This window comes from Pipra filicauda, unplaced genomic scaffold (genome assembly GCF_003945595.2).
Source record: "Pipra filicauda isolate LSUMZ 115617 unplaced genomic scaffold, ASM394559v2 scaffold371_size1224239_pilon, whole genome shotgun sequence".
NCBI lineage: Eukaryota > Metazoa > Chordata > Aves > Passeriformes > Pipridae > Pipra > Pipra filicauda.
This window is the reverse complement of record NW_024104500.1, coordinates 1,089,086-1,111,195: the sequence shown is the minus strand read 5'-3', so window position 1 is coordinate 1,111,195 and position 22,110 is coordinate 1,089,086. Positions and strand designations below refer to the sequence as shown.

The 22,110-nt window shown below is 45.8% G+C and overlaps 1 protein-coding gene across 3 annotated transcripts in view; it reads right to left on the bottom strand.

The window, feature by feature from the left end:
- The window catches only part of PCDH15 (protocadherin related 15), a 692,202-nt gene that overhangs the window by 93,686 nt on the left and 576,406 nt on the right, over positions 1–22,110 (bottom strand). For all 3 annotated transcript variants that reach the window (XM_039384770.1, XM_039384768.1, XM_039384769.1), the window contains 2 exons: positions 14,574–14,879; positions 13,783–14,007 (listed from right to left, as the gene is read on the bottom strand). In XM_039384770.1, the coding sequence (XP_039240704.1) occupies positions 13,783–14,007; positions 14,574–14,879 (531 nt within the window). The remainder of the gene's footprint in view (positions 1–13,782; positions 14,008–14,573; positions 14,880–22,110) is intronic.

Sequence of the window (22,110 nt, the reverse complement as noted above, 5' to 3'; positions counted from 1 at the left end):
GACCTGTTGTCAGAGCTCTGCACACTGCAAATTCAGTGTGCTGATACTGGCTAAACATTATATTACACAGTCCTTTAGAACATTCACCCAGACCTCATCAGAGGGTACAACAGCATAATGAACAGCTGCATGTCAAAAATGGCCGTCAGAAATCCAGGTAATAAATGCCCGAAAAATTCATGCCTTGTGTTTGGTGAAAGGTCTGTGATCCAAGTCTTCAAAAGGCACTGGAAAAGCCTTTTCTCCGAGTTTCAGATTTTCAAAGACAACTGGATCATTACATTAAAAAGCCACTCCCAGGCAATTTAACTAGGAGAGCATTCAAATGAAAACATTTTTGAAAAACATCCAAATTCAAACACGAGCATTCCTGCACAGAATTACAGGCATTGGATCTTATAATTTTCGTTTCTTGACCTGTTTGTGAGAAAATAACTTACTTCATCTGAGAATTTAATACCCAGGTCTAGTTTACATAATCAATCTTGTTTCTCCCGACTCTTCAAAGGGACATGGTGTTTGGGAAAGAAGCTTTGCTCCATTCTGCTCCCAGAAAATTCACTCTGGAGCAATATGTTTTTGTGGCAAAGGAACTGACACCATACAGACCATTCCCACTGCAAGAAGTGTCCAAGGCCAGGTTGGACAGGGCTTGGAGCAACGTGGAGCAACGCTGGGAGGTGGGAGGTGTCCCTGCCCATGGCAGGGGGTGGGATAAAATGAGCTTTAAGGTCTCTTCCAACCCAAACCAGTCTGGGATTCCATGAATTCTCCATCGGGGATAACGACCCAATAACACTCTCATGATAACTTCGGGTTTTTTGTGTCTTGCTCCCATGATTTGCACGCTTAGAATTACCTCCCTGGAGCAGGTGAAGTTTCTGAAATACAGCCTTTTATCTGTATTTATCCCTGTGTTTTGGATCCACCCCTCTCTGTGCACCTGCAAACCCACAGCCATCCTTTTTCTTGGGCCAAGAACAAGAGGTCACCCTCTGCTTTTTGCTCCCTGGGGGTGGGGAAATTCACCCTGGGATGCTTTTGTTATCTTTGAATACCTTTATGTGGGCCTTAGAGCCTGAAAATTGGTGACTTGAGGTATTGGGAAGCATAATCCTGTTGCTAGATGATACACTACATCCTCTGCTAGTGAAAATGAGGAAGTCATCCTGCTTAACACACCTATTTTTTCAAGATACACAGATCAGTACCAAATACAAAGGAATACAAAGCAAAGCATAAAGTAGGACACAGAAAGTCTTCTGCCTCTCTAACTTATCCTTCCTCTAAGACAACATTTATGAGGCACAGTCATGCATAAAACTTAACTGAGACGACCCAACAGGCACTAAATGCCTCAGTCATAACTACCCAGAAGAGCCTCACGTGCTTTTCTTCCTGGCTCATCTCTCCAGAATCCTAAAGCAGCCACTAATTCTTTTTATAGCAGAGTTTGAGCTTAAACGTTTCCACTTTTAACAAAATAAAAGCTCCCCAGAAGAACCATCCCAGGTCTCTGCTATGCAGCTGCAGTAAGTGCCCCTCAGAGAGACCAGGATCTCCCGTGCTCATCCCAAATGTCCACGAGGAGTAAGTGCTGGAAGCACAAAGGGAATTTTTGCAGGCAGAAGGCTTAACATGTGAAACATTGCAGATGACATGGAAATGGGAGTTTTTTGGCTGTAATGCTTTTTTTATTCTAATAAAGTCTGGTTTCAGAGGTGAGAAGGAGAAATTCTTATATTATCATCTCCTTCAACTGGTATAATTCCTTTTTACATATTATGGGCACTTAAGGTACCAAAAAGGTCACGAAAAGAAACTACTGATTTTTGGGCACAAAGCACCATCACTGAGGATGGAACACAGCCCAAATCTGATTTTCTTAGAGTATAGAAAGAAAGCACATGGTATGTTCTGTGAGTAGCTCAAGAGGTCAAGATCCACTCCATTTCACCCCAAATCCTGTGCCCCTGTAGTCAAAGAATCACGGAATGGTTTGGGTTGGAAGGGACCTTAAAGCTCATCTCACCCCATCCCCTGCCACGGGCAGGGATACCTCCCACTAGCCCAGGTTGCTCCAAGCCCCGTCCAACCTGGCCTTGGACACTTCCAGGGATCCAGGGGCAGCCACAGCTTCTCTGGGCAACCTGTGCCAGGGCCTCCCCACCCTCCCAGGGAAGAGTTTCTTCCCAATATCCCATCTAAACCTTCTCTGTTGGTTTGAAGCCATTCCCCCTTGTCCTGTCCCTCCAGGCCCTTGGAAATAATCTCTCTCCAAGATCTCCAATCCAATTTTTGCCATCAAAGTGGACTTCATGGTGGACAGGTGCAGAGACACAGTTTTCAGGTTTTCATCACAGGAAGACTTTGGGGCAAAAATATAACACTTGGAGCAAGTACTGGGCTTCTGTTACAACCACCAAAGACATTTGCACGGGTTAATAACTGAAGTTCACTCTACACCTCATGGCTTTTGCTTAAAACACCTCTAAACCTGCCTTGGCACTGAAATGGATGCAGCACCAGTGCCATCCCTAAGCACAGGTTAAGGAATAGGGTAGTAAACCTTCCCCAAAGTGGTGGTAAGAAGTCATGAAATCACCTTTTAAATCTGAGGCACAATCCTCCCCGTGCTCCTGTGGCCAAACTGCAGCATCTTACAACCTTCCACAGTTCACTGCTTCAGCCACATAAATCCAGGCTCCTATCCACTTAAATCCAGGCTCCTGTTAACCCTCAGACACGCACCAAACTATGTAAATGGGAAATCTAGGTAATGGATTCTCCATATATCTCCCTTTCAAACACCTGGGCTGTGTATTCTGACAGTCAGGTAAGAGCAGCCAAATACTTAGAGATAGATATAAACCAGCCTTTGTGTCACTGCTTATCTAACTGTTGATTTATTACATTTTTAATACATATTTATTTACAAAACAGAGGGAAAGTCAAAGCATAACACCCCCAAAGCTGTCTCCCCACCACAGATGCTCTTTATCTGCCCCTTCTTTGGTTTTGTTTCACCATGTTCACACAGGGCAACACACCAAACAGGCCACGACACACCCTGACTTCCCTCCCTTGCCCAAAGATCAAGGATCAAGCCCGGGATGGGAGAGATGCTCAAATTCTGCTGGTCTTGAGAATCCACATCAGCACCTCCAAAAGCAAACTAAGACATATTCTTGATGCCAACTCATTTGTTAGTCAGCTGTGTGAATGATCCCCCTTCCCAAGCACTTTCCTTACGCTCTGAAGAGGGAACAGCTCATTCCCAAGATTTAAAGGGTTGTTATTTGGCAAAAAGGTTGGTAGGAGAACAAATACTGACCTCTCTGCAAAGAGTATTAAAATGCTGAACAAAAATGTTGTGAACTGAGACTGTCACCACGGAATGCCAGAGAGGGGAAACAAAGCAGGGGGGAGGAAAGGTATTAAGGGGGAAATCAATATGTAATTTAAAAATCATTAAGCCAGTCACTTGCTGTAATGCACTAATACTAAACCAGGTGCTCCTGGACATGTGGGGAGGGCAATCCAGAGCTAAAGCAGAAGAAAAATCCCTCCAGCACAGCATTCTCAGCATAAAATGGACTTGGAAGCTTCGGAGGACTTCAGGGACATTCAGATATTTTTGATTTATGAGGACACAGGGAGGCCTTTTATGCTAAGTTAAGAATGTAAGCTTTTAATGCCTGGGTGAAGTAATTCCCTCTTCCTTCTCATTCCCTGCTCTGGAAACACACACCTTGGATTCAAATCTCTGCCTACAGCTGTTACATGGAATCATACAACGCTTTGGGCTGGAAGGGACCTTAAAGCCCATCTCATTCCACCCCCTGCCATGGGCAGGGACACCTCCCACTAGGCCAGGTTACACCTTCCAATTAATAACTCACGTTTGTTAGTAATAATTAATATTATTAATAATGTTACCTGAGTGACAGACTCGTCTGATTTGAATATTACCACGAACCTGAAGACTTTCTAAATAAGAACAAACTTTAATTTGAAGAAGTGGTTTGGTAGAAATCTTGTTTTATAAGAGGCAAATGAAAGAGTAAAAGCTGGAGTTTGTTTTTAGCCTCCACACCGACAGAAGCAACTCTGGGTGATACTCCAATATATTTGATATATATATATGTATATATATGTGTGTGTGTCTGTACATATATATATGCATATATATACATATGTATATTTATGTGTATGTCTCTATAGCTATCTCAGGCCTAATAACTAGTGCAAATGCCCTTTTATCCAAAGGAACCCTGTTAAACCTCCTGCCAGCACCTGCAGTGCACTAGATGGCAGCCCTTCCAAATGGGAATGAAGCCTCTCCTTCCCAAGATCCCCCAAAAAACAACCTGGTTCACCCTCACTGATTTCCTTCTTGCTAAAACAGGGTTATACTTTTCTACATCTACTCATCCAGGTTTTGAGGGGTTCTTTAGCAGCTTCTAAAATCAGTGTGATTTTTAAATTCCTGCCTTTTTTTTGTAGGTTGGGCCCTAGTTCTACTCAAGGCTTGATTATTTATTAAAATAGCTGTAATTCTGCAACAGCAAAATAGAATTGTTTATCTGCTGAACAGTTCCAGAGGGACAAATTCCTCTCAAAGAACACCAAACCCACACTCCTGTTGATTTATCCAGAACATTAAGAGAATCCCACCGTTCAGGTGATTTTTACCATCACCAACCTGTGCAAAGGTGCCCATTTGGGAAAACATCATTTACCCCAAAGCTTCCCTTTCCTCTTGCCTCTCTCCTCAACTGTTAAGCAGAAATGACCATAAACTAGATGATCTCTAAGGTCCCTTCCAGCCCCAACCATCCCATGATTCCATGAAAAAATCCTAAAAGTCTCAGGAAATGTTTGAGTCTCCTATTTCTGACCTGTTGGAAAAAGAAAAATCACTTCTTAAGTTTGTCAGCTTCTTAAATGCTATAATTTTTGCAGCGTAAATACTCACAGGAAACCTTTGTAACTACATCCATGTGTTTTTCCTACAACTTTAGGACTGTGCTGATACCAAGGTTTCTAGTCAAAGTGGAAATCAGTATTCCATTGCTATAAAAACCAGTGTCTGAGCTAATAAATGCACATTAAGCCTTTCCAGCTCCTTTTGCAGTCTGCTGGCTTTTATGAGAAGTCTAATAAATAGGAAAAGAAATGTACTTTTCAAGCCATCTCCTCTTCCACTCATGTTCAATCCCACAAAGGGAGAAAGTGAAAAGGTTTCCTTCGTGTCACACACGGAAATTCCCCAGTCTTTTCCCACAGCTCCAGATCTGGATCTGTAATTTCCCGCTGTCATTTTTGGTTTTGAACATCTGCCACTTCAGTCCATGTGCACATTCCCAGAGCTGGTGCCTTCCCACCTGAGCTGCCTCCAGGTGTTTAATAATTCCCTGCTGTGTGGGGGCTTCCAAGGGCATATTTCACATTCCTCTACTATAAGTGGGAAACTCTCTTTTGGGGAAAGCGAAGGGGTGGTTTGTGTGCTTGAAAATCCCAACTCCTCTGGTGTGTTCTTTAACCACAGGAAGTTGTCATTCAACACCTTATTTAAAAAAACAAAAATCCAAGGTATTTTCTTACTAAATAAGGACAATGAAAACCCCCTAAAAGCTACAAGATTTCATGGTCTTAAGGTCCAGCCCTTAACAGCCTGGACCAGCCTCACCTGGAGCCCCAACACCTGCCCTGGGCCCAGGATCCCATTTGAGTCCTGCTCCAGTGATGCCACAGGACACCAGTTTTCAGCCCCTTCCTCTTTTGCTCCAGGCTGCACTCCCTGGACAGACCCCAGACACCAATCTCTCCCCTTAATTTCCCATTAATCTCTCCCATTAGTTTTCAGTTTCCCCATCTGTTAAATGCCAGTTCATGAAAAAAAACCCACAAAAAAACAGGAAGTAAGACAAGAGGAACGGGCAGGAACTGATGGCCAGGAAGTTCCAGCTGGACAGGAGGAAGAACTTGTTGGCTGGGCAGTGCCCCAGCCCTGAAGAGAGAGCAGAGAGGGGGTGGAGTGTCCTCCCTGGGGCTATTCCAGAGCTGTCTGGACACATTCCTGTGCCCTGTGCTCTGGAGCAGGGAGGTGGGACCAGATCCCCACTGTGGTCCCTTCCAGCCTGACCCATCCTGGGATTCTGTGGAAGTGGGAAGTAAAGCCTTCATAATAAGCACCTTAGTCAGAACAGCAAGAATTGCCTATTAAATATTAAAATGCAAATTCCCTATGCTATTAGAAATGATAGCATGAAAATAAGTTTTAAAGTTCTTCAGAAGCAAAGCCTCTGGATGTGGAGTGACAGACCCAGCATGGAAACCATTGAAAATCTGAGCTGTGACTTCAGAAAACAACTCTCTCACAGGAGAGTTTATTTTTTTTCTGAATGGAAATCAAATGTTATTCAACTCTATTTCCTGTATGAGAAAATTATCTTTTCCTCTTCCCTTAAATGGCTTCCATACCATGACACCCTGGCACAGGTTGCCCAGAGAAGCTGTGGCTGCCCCTGGATCCCTGGAAGTGTCCAAGGGCAGGTTGGACTGGGCTTGGAGCAACTTGGGCTAGTGGGAGGTGTCCCTGCCCATGGCAGGGGGTGGGAATGGCTGAGCTTTAAGGTCCCTCCCAACTCAAACCACTCTATGACTCCCTGAAATACCTGATTTCACCAGATATCAGAGTATCAAGAAGTGCCTTCCCAGTTTCTTCCCATCTGTCCTTATTTTCTTGGCCTCTCAGAACTAACACACACCTTCATATTTTCAAGTTCAAAATCTTTGTGACGATAGGACAAAAAGTATGAAGTGGCCCCTTGAATTCTGTCTTTGATTGGTGCTGCTTTACACAGGATTCTTGTCTGAAGACATCCAAAACAGAACCTTGTTACACCTCACATGGTCTGAATGCATCTCTTTCACATTCAGTGCTCAGCAAGCCCTAAAATAGCTCATCATATAAATTAGGGGATAATATTCATGATGGAATATACGAGGCAATAAATGACTGTCAGATGATTGAACTGATCAGTTGAGATGGAAGAAAAGAAATAAATCTGTTTACAGGCACCGCAGACCAACACCATGGTTGTTATTCCATTAATTCCACTACAAATGAGATAAATTTTGGAGGTAATACAGATCCTTTTTTTAACCTCCCTGTAAGTTTTGTGCTGCTGCTGTGCTGGATTGCTCTGCTGTTCTTTAAATGGGAAAAGATGTTTGTTACGTGTTAGAAAGCAGGATTAACTTCATGGGTGGAAATTTAATGAAAAAATATAACAAATTCTATTTTAGAAACACTAGAAACATGTCAAAACATGTGTTTGACCTTAACTGGTTCACTAATGTCTTTTATCTTCCATGTGTCCTTCACGGTCTATGTAAGTTCTGGCAGAAATTCTCCATTTTTTTTGGAATGAAATCTCACATAAAGGAGCAGTGATGTATCACTGCTCACCTGCTCTTGGAAACATGAATTAACTGAATTTCAGGTTAAATTCCTGCAGGAGGAGAAAGCAGTGGCACTGCACATATTTACACACCTGGTGGAGCAGGGTTTGAACCAAAGTGTCCCTCCCTATTCCTAATGCTGACCTGTGCATCCCTCTTCTCCCATCCTCTCCTAGTGATAACTAGATCTGGAAATACATTGCAGAATGTTGATAACTGGGATTATGTCACAGCAGGAGTCCCAGGATGGGTCAGGCTGGAAGGGACCACAGTGGGGATCTGGTGCCACCTCCCTGCTCCAGCAGGGCCAGCCCAGAGCACAGGGCACAGGAGTGTGTCCAGACAGCTCTGGAATAGCCCCAGGGAGGACACTCCACCCCCTCTCTGCTCTCTCTTCAGGGCTGGGGCACTGCCCAACCAACAAGTTCTTCCTCCTGTCCAGCTGCAACTTCCTGGCCATCAGTTCCTGCCCGTTCCTCCTGGGCCATTGCTGGGCCCCCCCGAGCAGAGCCTGCTCCATCCTCTGCCCCCTCCCTGCAGCCCCTCCAGACATGGCTGAGGGCCCCTCTCAGGCTCTGCTCTGGAGGCTGAACAGCCCCAGCTCCCTCAGCCTTTGCTGCTCCCAGAGCTGCTCCATCCCTTGGGCATCTCCGCAGCCTGCGCTGGCCCCGCTCCAGGAGCTCCCTGGCCCTGCTGTGCTGAGGAGCCCGAGCTGGGCCCAGCCCTGCAGATGTGCCTGCCCAGGGCTGGCCAGAGGGGCAGGATCCCCTCCCTGCCCTGCTGCCAACGCTCTTCCTGGTGCCCCCCAGTGCCCAGCTCTGAACCCTGGGGACACCCCCAGTGACAGGCCTCCAACCAGACCCTGTGCCAGTGATTGGGACCCCCTGGGATCTGCTGTTCAGCTGGTTCTCAGTCACCTCTCTGCCCACTCCTCCAGCCCTCATTTGAGGGCAGTCTTGTAGTATGGCATTGCTAGAAAACGAGAGGTCTGGTTTTATCTATTCTTGTTGCTCTATCACTTGGAATCCTTAACCTGAGGCAATGGCTTCATTGCACTCCACATTCCCCTTGAAAAACTAAAGAGCAAGCCAATCCTGGAACACAGAAGGAGAAGAAAAGGCAATTATAACAAGGAAGAGACAAAGTAATACAAAAATAACGCTGGTAATATTAAGAGGAGGACACAGCATAAAATATGCAGGTACCTCAGAGGCCCCAAGATACAGAAATACTTATAATATGTGTTTAGGAACACATTATTCACTAAAGAGCAACACACACTGGGAAGAGGTTGGTCCTGGTTCTTAAGCCCTATTACCACAGTGTTTCCAAAAGCTAAATCCTAACAACAGGCACACCATTTGAACTGCCATGATTTTGCCTTTCCTAACACTGGGAATCAGTTGTATTGGGAGGGGACGTGTGTCCGTGTGGCAACTCAGAGCAAGTGATTCAGCCCTCCCAGACACACTGGGACTTGCTGCTGCCTCCAGTCAAGGGGAAAAGTTATGGAAGCAGCCAAAGGAATCTGAGAACTGGGGAAAAAAAGAGAAATTTCAGTCTGTTTGAGGTGGCAAGAAGAAATTAATGCCATTTATACTGTTCCTCCTTGGCAATATTAGAATGGATGCAACAATTATTGCTCTCTGCAACTCCCTGACAGGAGGCTGGAGTCAGTGGGATCGGGCTCTGCTCCCAGGGAACAAGGGACAGGAGCAACCTACACTGCCCTTGAGTTGCGTAGTGTAGGTTCAGGTTGGATATTAGCAAATATTTCTTCACTAGAAGGGTGGCCAAGCATTGGAAGGGGCTGCCCAGGGCAGTGGTGGAGTCCCCATCCCTGGAAGTGTTCAAAAGACGTGTGGACGGGGCACTTGGGAGCACAGTTTAGTGGTGAACACAGTGGTGCTGGATAATGGTTTGACTCCATGGTCTTAGAGGTCTTTTCCAATCAAAATGCTTCTATGAATTCACTGTTTTACCTTTGGCTTTCTCTGAGAACAGAGTCCTGAGACATCCAGACAATGCAAGGAGCCATTTGGCTGCAGCAGAGGCCAATAACAGAATCATAGAATCAGAGAATCATAGAATCAGCCAAGATCATCAGGACCAACCCTTGATCCAACCCCATTGTACTTCCCAGCCCATGGCACTAATGCCACATCCAGTCTGTCCTTAAACACCTCCAGGGATGGAGAATCCACCACTTCCCTGGGCAGCCCATTCCAATGGCTGAGCACTCTCTTTGGAAAGAATTTCTTCCCAATATCCAACCTAAACCTCCCCTGGCACAGCTGAAGACCCAGCCCTCTTGTCCTACTGCTGGTTCCTGGGAGCAGAGCCCGATCCCCACCTGGCTCCCCCCTCCTGGCAGGGAGTTGCAGAGAGTGAGGAGGTCTCCCCTGAGCCTCCTCTTCTCCAGGCTGAACAGCCCCAGCTCCCTCAGCCTCTCCTCACAGCACTTGTGCTCCAGTCCCTTCCCCAGCCTTGTTGCTGTTCTCTGCACCTGCTCCAGCCCCTCCATGTCCTTCCTGAGCTGAGGGCCCAGAGCTGGACACAGCACTCCAGGGGTGGCCTCACCAGTGCTGAGTACAGGGGAAGAATCACTTCCCTGCTCCTGCTGCCACACCGTTCCTGATCCAGGCCAGGATCCATTGGCCCTCTTGGCCACCTGGGCACACTGGTTCCTGTTCAGCTTCCTGTCCATCCCCACTCCCAGCTCCCTTCCTGCCTGGCTGCTCTCCAGCCACTGTCCCCAGCCCGTGGGGCTGCAGGGGGTTGTTGTGCCCAAAGTGCAGGACCCGGCCCTTGGCCTGGTTGAACCTCATCCCTTTGGAATCAGCCCAACTCTCCAGTTTGTTCTGTGTTTCAATACTAGGACCAGATGAAGTTATTTCTCCTGCAGTGTTTGTTCTGCTCTGCAATCTGTGCCTCGATCTAGTTCAGGGAAGGTTAATACAAAATATTTGTAAGTTGTCACGCCAAAGGCTGAAAGTGGGAGTCTGAAGAATATCCCAGTGTGTCTCCCCCCTCCTCTGGCCACAAACAGCAGGGTGATTATGGGTGTGCTGCTCTTTCTGTCTGATATCCCATAAATGATATATGACACCATCAGATGTCCACAGTTGGTTAACAGAATCCTATTACACAGGAAAAATTACAGTGCTTTGGGTAAAGAGCTGGGCTCTGAAACATGACAAATGTGAACAGAACAGTGGAAGCCCAAGAGGACTTGGAGACCTCAGTAATAATACAAATAATGTTCTGAGGACTAGAGGGGCTGAATCTGTAATGGTGACACAAGTTCCCTACTTGGCCCCACAACTGCTTTAATTCTTGCTTCTGCTTTCCTCTAGTCCAGTTCTGTGTTATTAAAGACTGCATGGCTTTTATGTCGGAGCCTACAGTGCATCTGCACTTGGTTTATTCCCTATCTGGGGTCTCAAACAATGTGATGAAATAATTAATCAAATACCAGCTTCTAAATGAAGTGAAAACACAGGTACTGCTAAGAGGAGACACATCCAGTTCCTGGTCCTGGAGCCAGAGATGAGCTGAGTGAGAGGGAATGGGTGGTCTGTAATTGCTTTCACTTGGCTTCCAAGACTCTGCACTCCCCCCTGCTACTCTGTCACCTGGATCAGCCAGGTGACACAAGGTGTCCTCTTGTGGATGCATCACATCTCACACAGGGACAGAACAGGGTCTGGACTGCAATCTCCACCTTCTTCCCCACCTCTGTAAATTTTGGATCTGGGAAGTTCATCTATAAGCTCCAATTAAACCACCCTTTCTATGCCAGACATCTCTTGTGACCAAGGTTCATAATTTCTACCACCTGACACATTAATGACATCTGCCCAACAAAAGGAGATATTAAAGCTGTTTTTTTTCACAAGTCCTCTCAACTGCCACTCAAAATACCACTGTCCTACCTGTCACTGGCAGTCTGGAAACGAGGTAACATCTTCATCTCGGCAGTATATGTAATATTTAATTATGTCCACTCATCTGTTGCAAAAGTCAGCCTGTCACCTGACAACACTCACTTAATACTTTGATTTATTTTCTTTCTCATTTAAAAGATCAGCTGCTTGTCCTCTGTCCCAAGCCTGTTCTGTTCCCAGTCTAAAACCTTTTACTGCTGAAATCATTACTCCCACCTCCATCCCGGTGTTCCAGCTTCTCCCTTGCCTTTCAAAAGAATCTTTTTGTTGATCATGTGTGGGAAGAGTTTCCAGGAGAGCAAGAACCAGTTTTTTGATCCTAGTAATCCCCTTCTTAAATTCCCTATTCCCACACCACCTGCTCTGAGAGCGCACAAGCTGCTGTTACTGAGGCCACAGAGCTGAACTGGATTTCCTCCCTGAACCCCACTACTAATGAAAACAATCAACCACAGTCACAGAATCAGAATGGTCTGGGTTGGAAGGGACCTCAAAGCTCATCTTGTTCCACCCCTGCCATGGGCAGGGACACCTCCCACTAGCCCAGGTTGCTCCAAGCCCCGTCCAACCTGGCCTTGGACACTTCCAAGGATCCAGGGGCAGCCACAGCTTCTCTGGGCAACCTGGGACAGGGCCTCCCCACCCTCACAGGGAACAATTCTTTCCCAATATCCCATCTAAACCTACTCTGTCAGTTTGAAGCCATTCCCCCTTGTCCTGGCACTCCAGGCTCTTATAAATAGTCTCTCTCCATCTTTCTTGTCATCCCCTTCAGGCCCCAGAAGGTCACAATTAGGTCACCCCAGAGCTTCTCCTCTCCAGGCTGAACAATCCCAACTCTCCCAGCCTTTCCTCCCAGCAGAGCTGCTCCAGCCCTCGGATCCTCTTGGGGCCTCCTCTGGACTGGCTCCAGCAGCTCCATGTCCTTGCTGGGCTGTTCCCAGGGCTGGAGCAGCTCTGCAGGAGGGTCTCCCCTGAGGGGCAGAGGGGCAGAATCCCCCCCTGCCCTGCTGCCCACGCTGGGGGATCAGCCCAGGGCACGGGGGGTTTCTGGGCCGGGGCAGGTCCAGCCTCTGCCCCACCAGCACCCCCAGGGCCTTCTGCCTGGGCTGCTCCATCTGCTCATCCCCAGCCTGGATTGATCCCAGGGGTTCTCCTGACCCAGGGGCAGCACCAGCACTTGGCCTTGTTAAACCTCCTGAGATTCCCAGGGGCCGCTGCTCGAGCTTGTCCAGGTCCCCCTGGATGGCCCCGTCCTTCAGGTGTGTCACTGCACCCCCAGCTCGGTGTCACCTGCAAACCTGCTGAGGGGACACTCGATCCCTTCATCTTTGTCCATCAGCCCTATGACACAGACAACAACTTGCTCTGAACACAATCCTATTTGAAAACAGGTGCCTTTAAAAATACCCACCAAACCCACCCAAACCAACTGAAACATTTTATTCTTTCAAAAACTCAGTGTGCTGGGAAAAGGCTTCTTATAGGAAAAAAAGGAAGTTTGAGCAACTTCCTCCTTAAAAGTCCAACAGAAAAGCCTCAGGGAATGATGGTAAAAGCTTTGATTTCTGTGACTGACTTGGAACCTGCCAGGGAAGAGCACGCATTTTTAGGGAACGGGTGACCTGCATCTCAGAACTGAGAAATATTGCAGACAGAGAACTATCACAGAAGCCTTCCTGCATTGTCACCAAATAATTTGAGACATTTACTTTCCCTAAAATAATTCTGAGCTCAGTAGAGACTGACAAACAGAATTAGTCAAAACCATATGGCAGTTCACAGCACCTGCAGATACACAGGAAGCTGAACCCCAGATTGATTCATAAATGCTGAATTCTTTCCACAGACTTGGATTTACACTGAAGTTGCTGGAGATGGAGTTTGCATTTCTGAGCTGTGCTTTTGGTCCTGTTACAATTTTTGCTCCTTAGCTAAACTACAAGTAATTAAACTGTCTTCTCTCCCCAAGCTCACAAAAATCAAGCATCTGCTCAAAAGGACTTGACTGAGAGACAGAGCTGCACCTGAAACATGACTGGGTCATTTTTGCAGATTAGGGGCTGGTTTCAGCCTTTTGGGGATTCTGAAGGACAAAATGTTTATATATGTGTCAGGTCTTCCTTGTAGCTCATAAACCTGTGATCCAATATTTAACTACATAATTGCACACAGAAAAGTAATTATAACTGTTATAAAATGCGAGTTTAACTGAACAAGCTGCTGGCAGAAAAAGTAGCTTTGTCCAAGTGAAAAGCAGAGCAGCAGAGACACTAATGTTGTTCTGGTGTTCCTGGGACGACTGTGAGAGTGTTTTGTACCCCCCAGGAAAGGATGCTCTTGAGTGAGCAGTGGCTGCTCTCACCTTGACCCTCACGGTGACGGTGGCCAGCCCAGGAGGCATCGTGCCCTTGCTGTCGAAGGCTTCCACCAGGAAGGTGAAGGTGGCTTCTGTGTCAGAGAATGACTCATAATCCAAGGATTTCAGCAGGGACAACTCGCCCGTGTGCCTGTTCAGTGCAAAATACTGTCGTGCCTCCTCCGTGCGGATCCGATAGTTCACGTCCGAGCCCAGATCAACATCCTTCGCCTGCAGGAAAACAAAGGGACTTGAAACCAAACAAAGCCCTTTTTCACAAAACACCCCTACTAGGTTTAAAGGATATATAAAAGAAAACTGCTGCAAACAAGTGCAGTTTTGTTATATTGCTCTAATTGTATTCGATGTACACAGACACAAGGAATCAAATTCACTGAAGGGTCTAAAAGCCAGAGGTACCTGCCACAGGAGACAAGGACAATATTCAGGGAAAGAGGCAATGGAAGATGAGCCTGGTCTTGTTCTCTTCCCTGGAACACCTGCTATCAGCCACTACCAGGGAGAGAATCAAGGAATCCCAGAACTGTTTGCGTTGGAAGGGACCTTCAAAAGACCATCTCATTCCACTCCCTGCCGTGGGCAGGGACGCTTTCCACTAGCCCAGGTTGCTCCAAGCCCAGTCTAACCTGGCCTTGGACACTTCCAGGGATGGGGTAGCCACAGCTTCTCTGGGCAAAAAGACTTCCCCCACACTGCAGTTCCCAATCTCCGCCTGCACTCTCACTGCCAAGTTAAATCAATCACACAACATCTTCTTCACTCCGTAACTTCCTCACCTCTATCTTCAGGAAGACAGTGCCTGGGGGTAGATTTTCTGGCACGTAGACGGTGTAGGAAGCGTTGGTAAACACAGGACTGTTGTCATCAATATCCAGCACCTTGATGGCCAAGGTGAGCGTGGAGCGACGGGGATCCGCAGCTCCGTCTGTGGCCTCAACGATGAGCTCGTAGTAGTCCCTCACTTCTCTGTTGAGCTTCACTGCTGTGTAAATGCTGCCATTGGACGTGATCCTGAACAGGTTGTTGAAGTTTGCCAGGCTGTAATGGACCTGCCCATTGACTCCAGCATCTGCATCTGTAGCCTGGAGGAACAGCAGAAGAACCATGTTTTAATGCACATACTCAACACAGCTCCCCCAGGGAAAGCAGGTAACCTGGGGAAGGGCTCTACAGAGCACCACTGCTTGTGTGGCTGCTCAGAGGTGCTTCTTTAGGGCACCCTACTTCCAAATAAACCTAATACAAAAATGTTGTCTCATGAGAATTTGTTCTCCTGGTTTCCAATTATAGGAGTATTTCAGATTACTTTTGGAGTTTCCTGTGGGGTTTTGTTTGTTTGTTTGGTTGTTTTTTTGTCTGGATCAGTTATTTCTATGGAGGAAATAGAACTGATTGGAAACTAAGCAGATCCAACCATCCACTGACAGATGTCAATTAAAAGGACAATTATCCACAGAGCAGTCAGGATGAAGTCACAGCCACCCCTGCTTAGCACATGGATGTAGTACAGGGAAGAAGCACAGTAATCTTTTTCTTATTAACAATTTTAATTAACTTTTAATTGATTTCCACAAGATAAAAGGTTTCATTACCAAGTCTTACAATGAACACTTCCACCGGAATGAAACATTCGGGGAAACTTCCTGACAACTGTTCTGAAAACAAAACATGCAAATCTCTCATGATCATCCCAGATGTCATTTATAAAGGCAAATAAATGAGAATGCCTTGCTCACAGGATGCCCTTTGTTTCATTTACATAACCTTATTCATCACACCATAATTTAATTAAGAGGAGGAAAAAAACCAGGTCAGCATTTGAACCTGGGAGCTCTTGGAAAAGCATATATGAATTATGTCCATCCCTATAAGGACAGTCATGAATTAATTGGCTGCCACCGAAATTGGAGGTTCAGTGTGTGAGAACAGAGACACCAACTGAACAAACCTAAACAGTTTTCTGCTGCAATGACTGGCCTCTTCTGAGAGTAGAGGAACAAGGATGAAACATGGTAACCTTTGGTTTTGAAGAACACGATGAGCAAACTGTAGAAAACTAAGTAGTTCTTCAGAGAGCGGCGATTAAAACATCACTGGATGTGACAAAATGTGTTAAGGGAAAAGCCAAATTCTAACTAATGTGTCCATTCCAGCTGTCTGCATCCATCCTCCATCTAAGGACATAGTCCAGAATGATTTGGGCAGCGCTGAAACACCCAAATCAAACAGTGTCAAACAAAAATTCCCCTCAGACACCACCTGAAGATCCTCCAGCATTAGGATTATCCGAGGGCTTGGCTTCACAAGCATCTGGTTTGTCAAGCTGGGCCACAGCACAACACATGTTCAGACCAAGAATCCCTCCCTGATGTTTTGGCATCTGCTCCTGACTTTTCCAGTCAATGCTTTCTCTCAAAATCTCTCTGCTGGGAGGAAGGACAGGATGTCAGCTCTGGGGCCTCTCCACAAACCAGTTTCCGTGGCAGTTTTCAGCTCTACCCACGACATACAAATCACAGATGTTATTTTTCTCTGGGCTACACAAATAACCTTAGTAATTTCTTCTATTAGCTAAGGTCCATTAGGAGTAAAAAGAAGTATCAGGGAAAGCACTGAGTCCAAAATTGGCTGGGTTTTTTTCTATTCCCCACAGTGCAGCCCCACTGAATCCCCTCCACTCCTGATCTCCTGTGTGTGCAGGCCATGCACAGAGCACGTTTCCTCCCCTGCAATAAGCCAAAGCTGTCAAAGTTGGGGGCAGCACAAGTGATAATCCATGTTTCCAGAGAGGATCACTTACTCTTCCCTCTCCACAGTGGGATGTGAACACCTGACAACTGCAGAACAAACTGACTCATTTCTGCTACAAGATTTTTTTGTGGCATCCAGTCCTAACCCAACTCCTCCTTCCCTTCATCCCCACAGCTGGCAAAGGGAAGGAAAGTTCCAGTGCCTTTAGAGGCAGAAGTGATGATATTTAGTGTGCATGGTGGGATTTGGCCAAAGGTTGGACTTGGTGACCTTGGAGGTCTTTTCCAACCTTAGTGATTCCCAGAGCACGAAGGAGCCTGGGGCACCCTCAGCCATCACAGGAGCACCCCTGCAACATCTGAGGGTCCAGCACAGTCCCCCCAGGACCTGCCAGGCATTCTGGTGTTCCACCACCTGCAATCACACGCAATCCCTGGGAAATGGGGAGAGGGAACTAAGCTGATTTTGCTCTGCTGGGAAAAAGAATAATTTGGAAACATCCCCCTGCATGCTCAGAGGTTTCCCTCTGCTCTGAGGGAAACTGGTCCAAGCAGCCTGACAGGGCAATTTACTGCCCCAGAGTTACCCAACTGAAGAGCTCATAAATTCCCTTCAGCCAGTGTGGCCAAAAACCAAAAGGGACATTTGTCAGGATAGAGGAGCCTGTTTTACCTAAGTTTAAGGTAAATGTTGTTTTTTTTTTTTTTTTTTTTCAATTAAGAACATCTGCGGGAGCATAAATTACACTTAAAAAAAGAAAATAAAACAATCCCTTACTGACTGGCCCTTCTTGCCAGTGCTGCAAGAGACACAGAAAGGTGAGGTGTCCGTTTCCACCTCTCCCATCCCACAGAATCATAGAATCCCTGAATGGTTTGGGTTGAAGGGATGTTAAAGATCTCCTTGTTCCACCCCCTGCCATGGGCAGGGACACCTTCCACTAGCCCAGGTTGCTCCAAGCCCCATCCAACCTGGCCTTGGACACTTCCAGGGATCTAGGGGCAGCCACAGCTTCTCTGGGCAACCTTGGTCAGGGCCCCCCTGCCCTTACAGGGAAGAGTTTCTTCCCAATATCCCATCTAACCCTGCCCTCTGGCAGTGGGAACCCATTCCCCCTCATCCTGTCCCTCCAGTTCCCAATGAACAGCCCCTCTCCAGCTTCCCTGTAGCCCCTTCAGACCCTGGAAGGTGCTGTGAGGTCTCCACACAACCTTCTCCTCTCCAGGCTGAACATTCCCAGCTCTCCCAGCCTGTCTCCACAGGGGAGGTGCTCCAGTCCCCTCAGCAACTTGGTGGCCTCCTCTGGACTTGCTCCAACAATTCCATGTCCTTGTGATGCTGGGACACCAGAACTGTGCACAGTGACCCAGGTGGGGCCTCACCAGGGCAGAGCAGAGGGGGAGAGTCACCTCCCTGGACCTGCTGCCACGTTCCTTTTGATGCAGCCCAGGATACATCTCATAATGTTTATTCAGAATTAGGAACACCACGTTCCTCTGCAGAGCCAGAGCAACTACTGCTCTTCTTCCAGTAACTCCTCAGATCCACATGACAACTCTCATTTCCATCATTAACTTACAAAGTACTGCTTCATAAAACCCAAATAAATTGCTACTTTATTTCCCAGGAAATTCATCCCATATTTTTTAGAGACACCCTCATCTCCAAGGTGACAGCCTTTACCTGTTGTGGTAAATTGAAATTTGTGTTACCAACTCTGCTTCAACATTCCTAGGATATTCCTAAGAATATAAAGCAACATTATTCCAGGGTAGCAAATTATCTTCCTCTGTCTGAAACAGCTTGAAAACACAGTTCTGGGAGATCTGAATTACCAAAATGCCTCTTGAAGGATCATTAACTCTGCAATATAATGACAAGGGCTTTAATGTCAACAATATTAATTATATCATTATCATTCTTTTCAAAGGAAATCTTCCACTAATACCCACAACTCTTGCTCATGATGGGGAACAGGATTTAGGCAGGTTAATTGAGGATTTGGGCTTGGACTGTTAGAGCTGGAGAACAGCAAAATAAGGCAGTGGGTTGTTATTCCTACACAGCTGAGGGAACACAATGGGAATCCCCAAGTTGAAACACTTCTCAGGGACCACTTTAGCACCAAACCAACTTCCTCCAGGTTAAATTTCCCTTCCTGAGGGACAGAAGTTCCCTGCCATCCCCTCCCAACCCAACAGAAGCTCCTGATCTCCCCCAGCTTCCCAGTATTCCAGCAAACATCACAGCTCCAGGGAGGGATGGGAATTGTGCTGGAGGATCCAAATGATGTGTTGGTGAGAATTACTGTTTGCATGGCTGATAACATGATTTTTTTATTACTATGGGTTTAATAGGGTTATTATTGAGGGTTTAATGGGTTTATTATTATGGGCTGGAAATATTCCCAAGCCCTTCATTTGTGTCAAACAGCAAATCAAGTGTGGGTGGGAGTGTTAAATTGGATTTTGTACTTGTTTTGCAGGGATATTCCTGTTTGTGCCCACAGGACTAAATTAACATCTCCCAAGTGCAGCAAGAGGCCACAAATATTTGAAATGTTCTTGACCTCTCGGTATTTATTTATGAATATTTTAAGGAAGGAACATCAGTCATCCACAAAAGTTTGGATTTTCCTCTTGCCTAAACTTCAGACAGGCTTTTCCTTTCTTTCATTCCTTTTTGCCTGATTTTATACAGACTTTCCCTTCTCTATTTAGTTCATTATGTGCTCTGAGCAAAGCAAAAGATGAGGAGGTACCAACACAAAACTTAATGGTGCACTGCAGGAGCCAGAGGCTTGGTTACACTGTGGGATAAATCTCAAATATCCTGAATTACTGGCCTGCACCCAATGAGGAGAGATGATAGAAAGAACACAAAATAAAATTGGACATGGTTCTAGCAGGGGGCAAATTCAGTGATCTGCCACCCTCACATTCCACCTGGTGCAGGGGGAGGTGGCCCAGTTCACGGCAGTGGGGTTGGAATGAGATGAGATTTAAGGTTCCTTCCAACACAAACCTATCTGGGATTCCCAGATTTTGGCTCTCTCGAAATGTCAAGGCAACTCCCACTTCCTGGAGAGAACAAACTGTTGCCTTCCACACACACCCTTTGGAAAAATACTACAGGTTTTGGGGATATCCTCCAGGAACTTCCGTATCCTGCTGAATTCCCAAGTCATACCAACTTATCCTTCACTATACTCGGAGTAGGATAAAGGTAACACCCTGTAATTTTTCAAACACTGACACATTTTTAGCCCTTGGACAAGCCAGAAGAACCTTTGATGATTACTTTCCCAGTCAATGCTAATTCCAGAGCATCTGGAGGGTTACTTCCCAAACCAATTAAATGAGACTCATAATGAAACTACACAGTAAGAGCAGTTAAATGCTACGAGCAAATATAAATTAAAATAAATGAAAATCAAAAACCTCATGGCTGCAAATTCATGATTTAATGGGCTGGTGAACCTCCTACAAAAGTTAATCACATTTTAACACTTAAAAACAGACAAGCTTCTTTCAGTCTGGCACACAACCAAAGCCTAACTTTAGAGACTTGGGTTTACTTGAAGGATGATTGGAATTTTTGCTTTTTTGATGAGCATGTTCTTTGGCAATTCAGAGACGAAACCAATGCGTGTACAATGCAAAGCCAAAACAACAAAAAAAAAAAACCCTCACCAAACAAAACTTTCTAAATCACAGATGAAATATATTGCTGGAAATCTCCACATTTAGCTGGGCTCCCAAAGATTTCTCTAATATGTTAATCCATTTGAAAGTTATTTTTGGAATTTCTCTTGACTGCTGGCTCTCCTCCTAAGCCCACCTACTTAAAGAATATTAGAATTAGAATCCAAGCTGGAACAGAACAGTCAACCCTTGGATTTAAAAGTACTTATCTCACCAGTCAGACTCTTCTAATGCTCTTGGTTGCATTCTGTCATCTCTCTTGTTCACAGAAGAAAACTTAAAGGGAATTAGTTTTCTTACATTAATTACAGATAGCAAAGACAAGAGGTCTGAATAGTAGAAAAAAAGACACTTGACAGGTATTATAAGGAAATTTGGGGTTGGGTTGGAAGGGGCCTTAAAGCCCATCTCATTCCATCCCCTGCCAGGGACACCTTCCACTAGCCCAGGTTGCTCCAAGCCACATCCAACCTGGCCTTGGACACTTCCAGGGATGGGAATCAGGCATCAAAATCCTAAATGGGCCTGTATTATCCTAGAATATCCTGAGCTGGAAGGGACCCACAGGGATCATCCAGTCCAGCTCCCGGCCCTGCCCAGGACACCCAAACAATCCCACCCTGTCCCCGAGAGCGTTGTCCAAACCCTCCTGGAGCTCAGACATGAAACCACTGATTCAGAAGGTTTATTACAGCATCAGGCTGAAAGAGATAAAAGGGCTTAAAAGCACCCTGAAAGGCAAGGTGTCAGGAGACAAAAACAAGGACTCCTTTCATTCAAAAATCCCTGGACTCTCCACAAGCAACTGCCACGGCTGTGCAACTGGTCTGATAACAAGGATCAATAATTCACTGCACTGAAGCAGGAATGGTATCACTGGGAAGGTAAAGATGGAAATTAATACACAAATGTAAGAGATATTGGGAACAGGGAAGACAAGAGCACAGCTTTTGAAATTCATTTACCAATGGCAAGGAGCTTCTTTAACCTATTTGATCTGTGCCTTAAGCTGACTTAAGTTCAGGGACCCATGGTAGAGCAGGGCTGCAAAATATCCTTCAGGAATAACACAGCCCCTTGGGTTTCAGCAGAAAGAAGATGATGCTGTCCAGCACTGGTGATCTAAAACAGAAATAAGTAGCACAAATCTATGTCCACATCTATTTCCTCTCATGCCACAGGCTCGGAATTGAAACTTTTTAAGAGGCAGCAGGAATTTGCCTGTTAAGAACCAAATGAAAAGCCAACTAGAAGCACATGAAAATCTCTATGTCACCATCATCTCTATGAGGATCTTATGGGAGATGGTGCTCAAAGTCCTATTAAAGTCCTTAAGTCCTATCTAACCTAACCTGTAGGCAGCTTTCTTAGTAAACATGGAAGAAAATGATACCACAAAGGTTCTATCCAAAGGATCAACCACTTACAAGAACCTAAGTCTGAACTTTCTCTGGTTGTGGTCCATCTGCCACGTTATGATTCTCTGATTTTAGGTTCTGATTAGATTTTTATGGATTCTGATTTATATTGTTTTTACATATATTACATGAATTCAAAATGCAGTGATTTGAGTAAAGTGGGATTCCTTTCTGGACTTCTTCCCAAGATCTTGTAATGTTACATGGAAGGGACCTTAAAGATCATCTCATTCCAAGCTCCCTGCCATGGGCATGGGCAGTAATACTTCACCAGCACTGGAAGAAGATTTCCTGCCTATAGAAAGACAGAATCAATGAGTTGTGAGGGGTCTCCAGAGGTCATTTAGCCCAACACAACAAGCCTCACCAACATCTGTGAAATTTAAACTGGGCTGTAAATCCTGAGCCTTGTGAATTTAAATAAAAATTGAATCACAGAA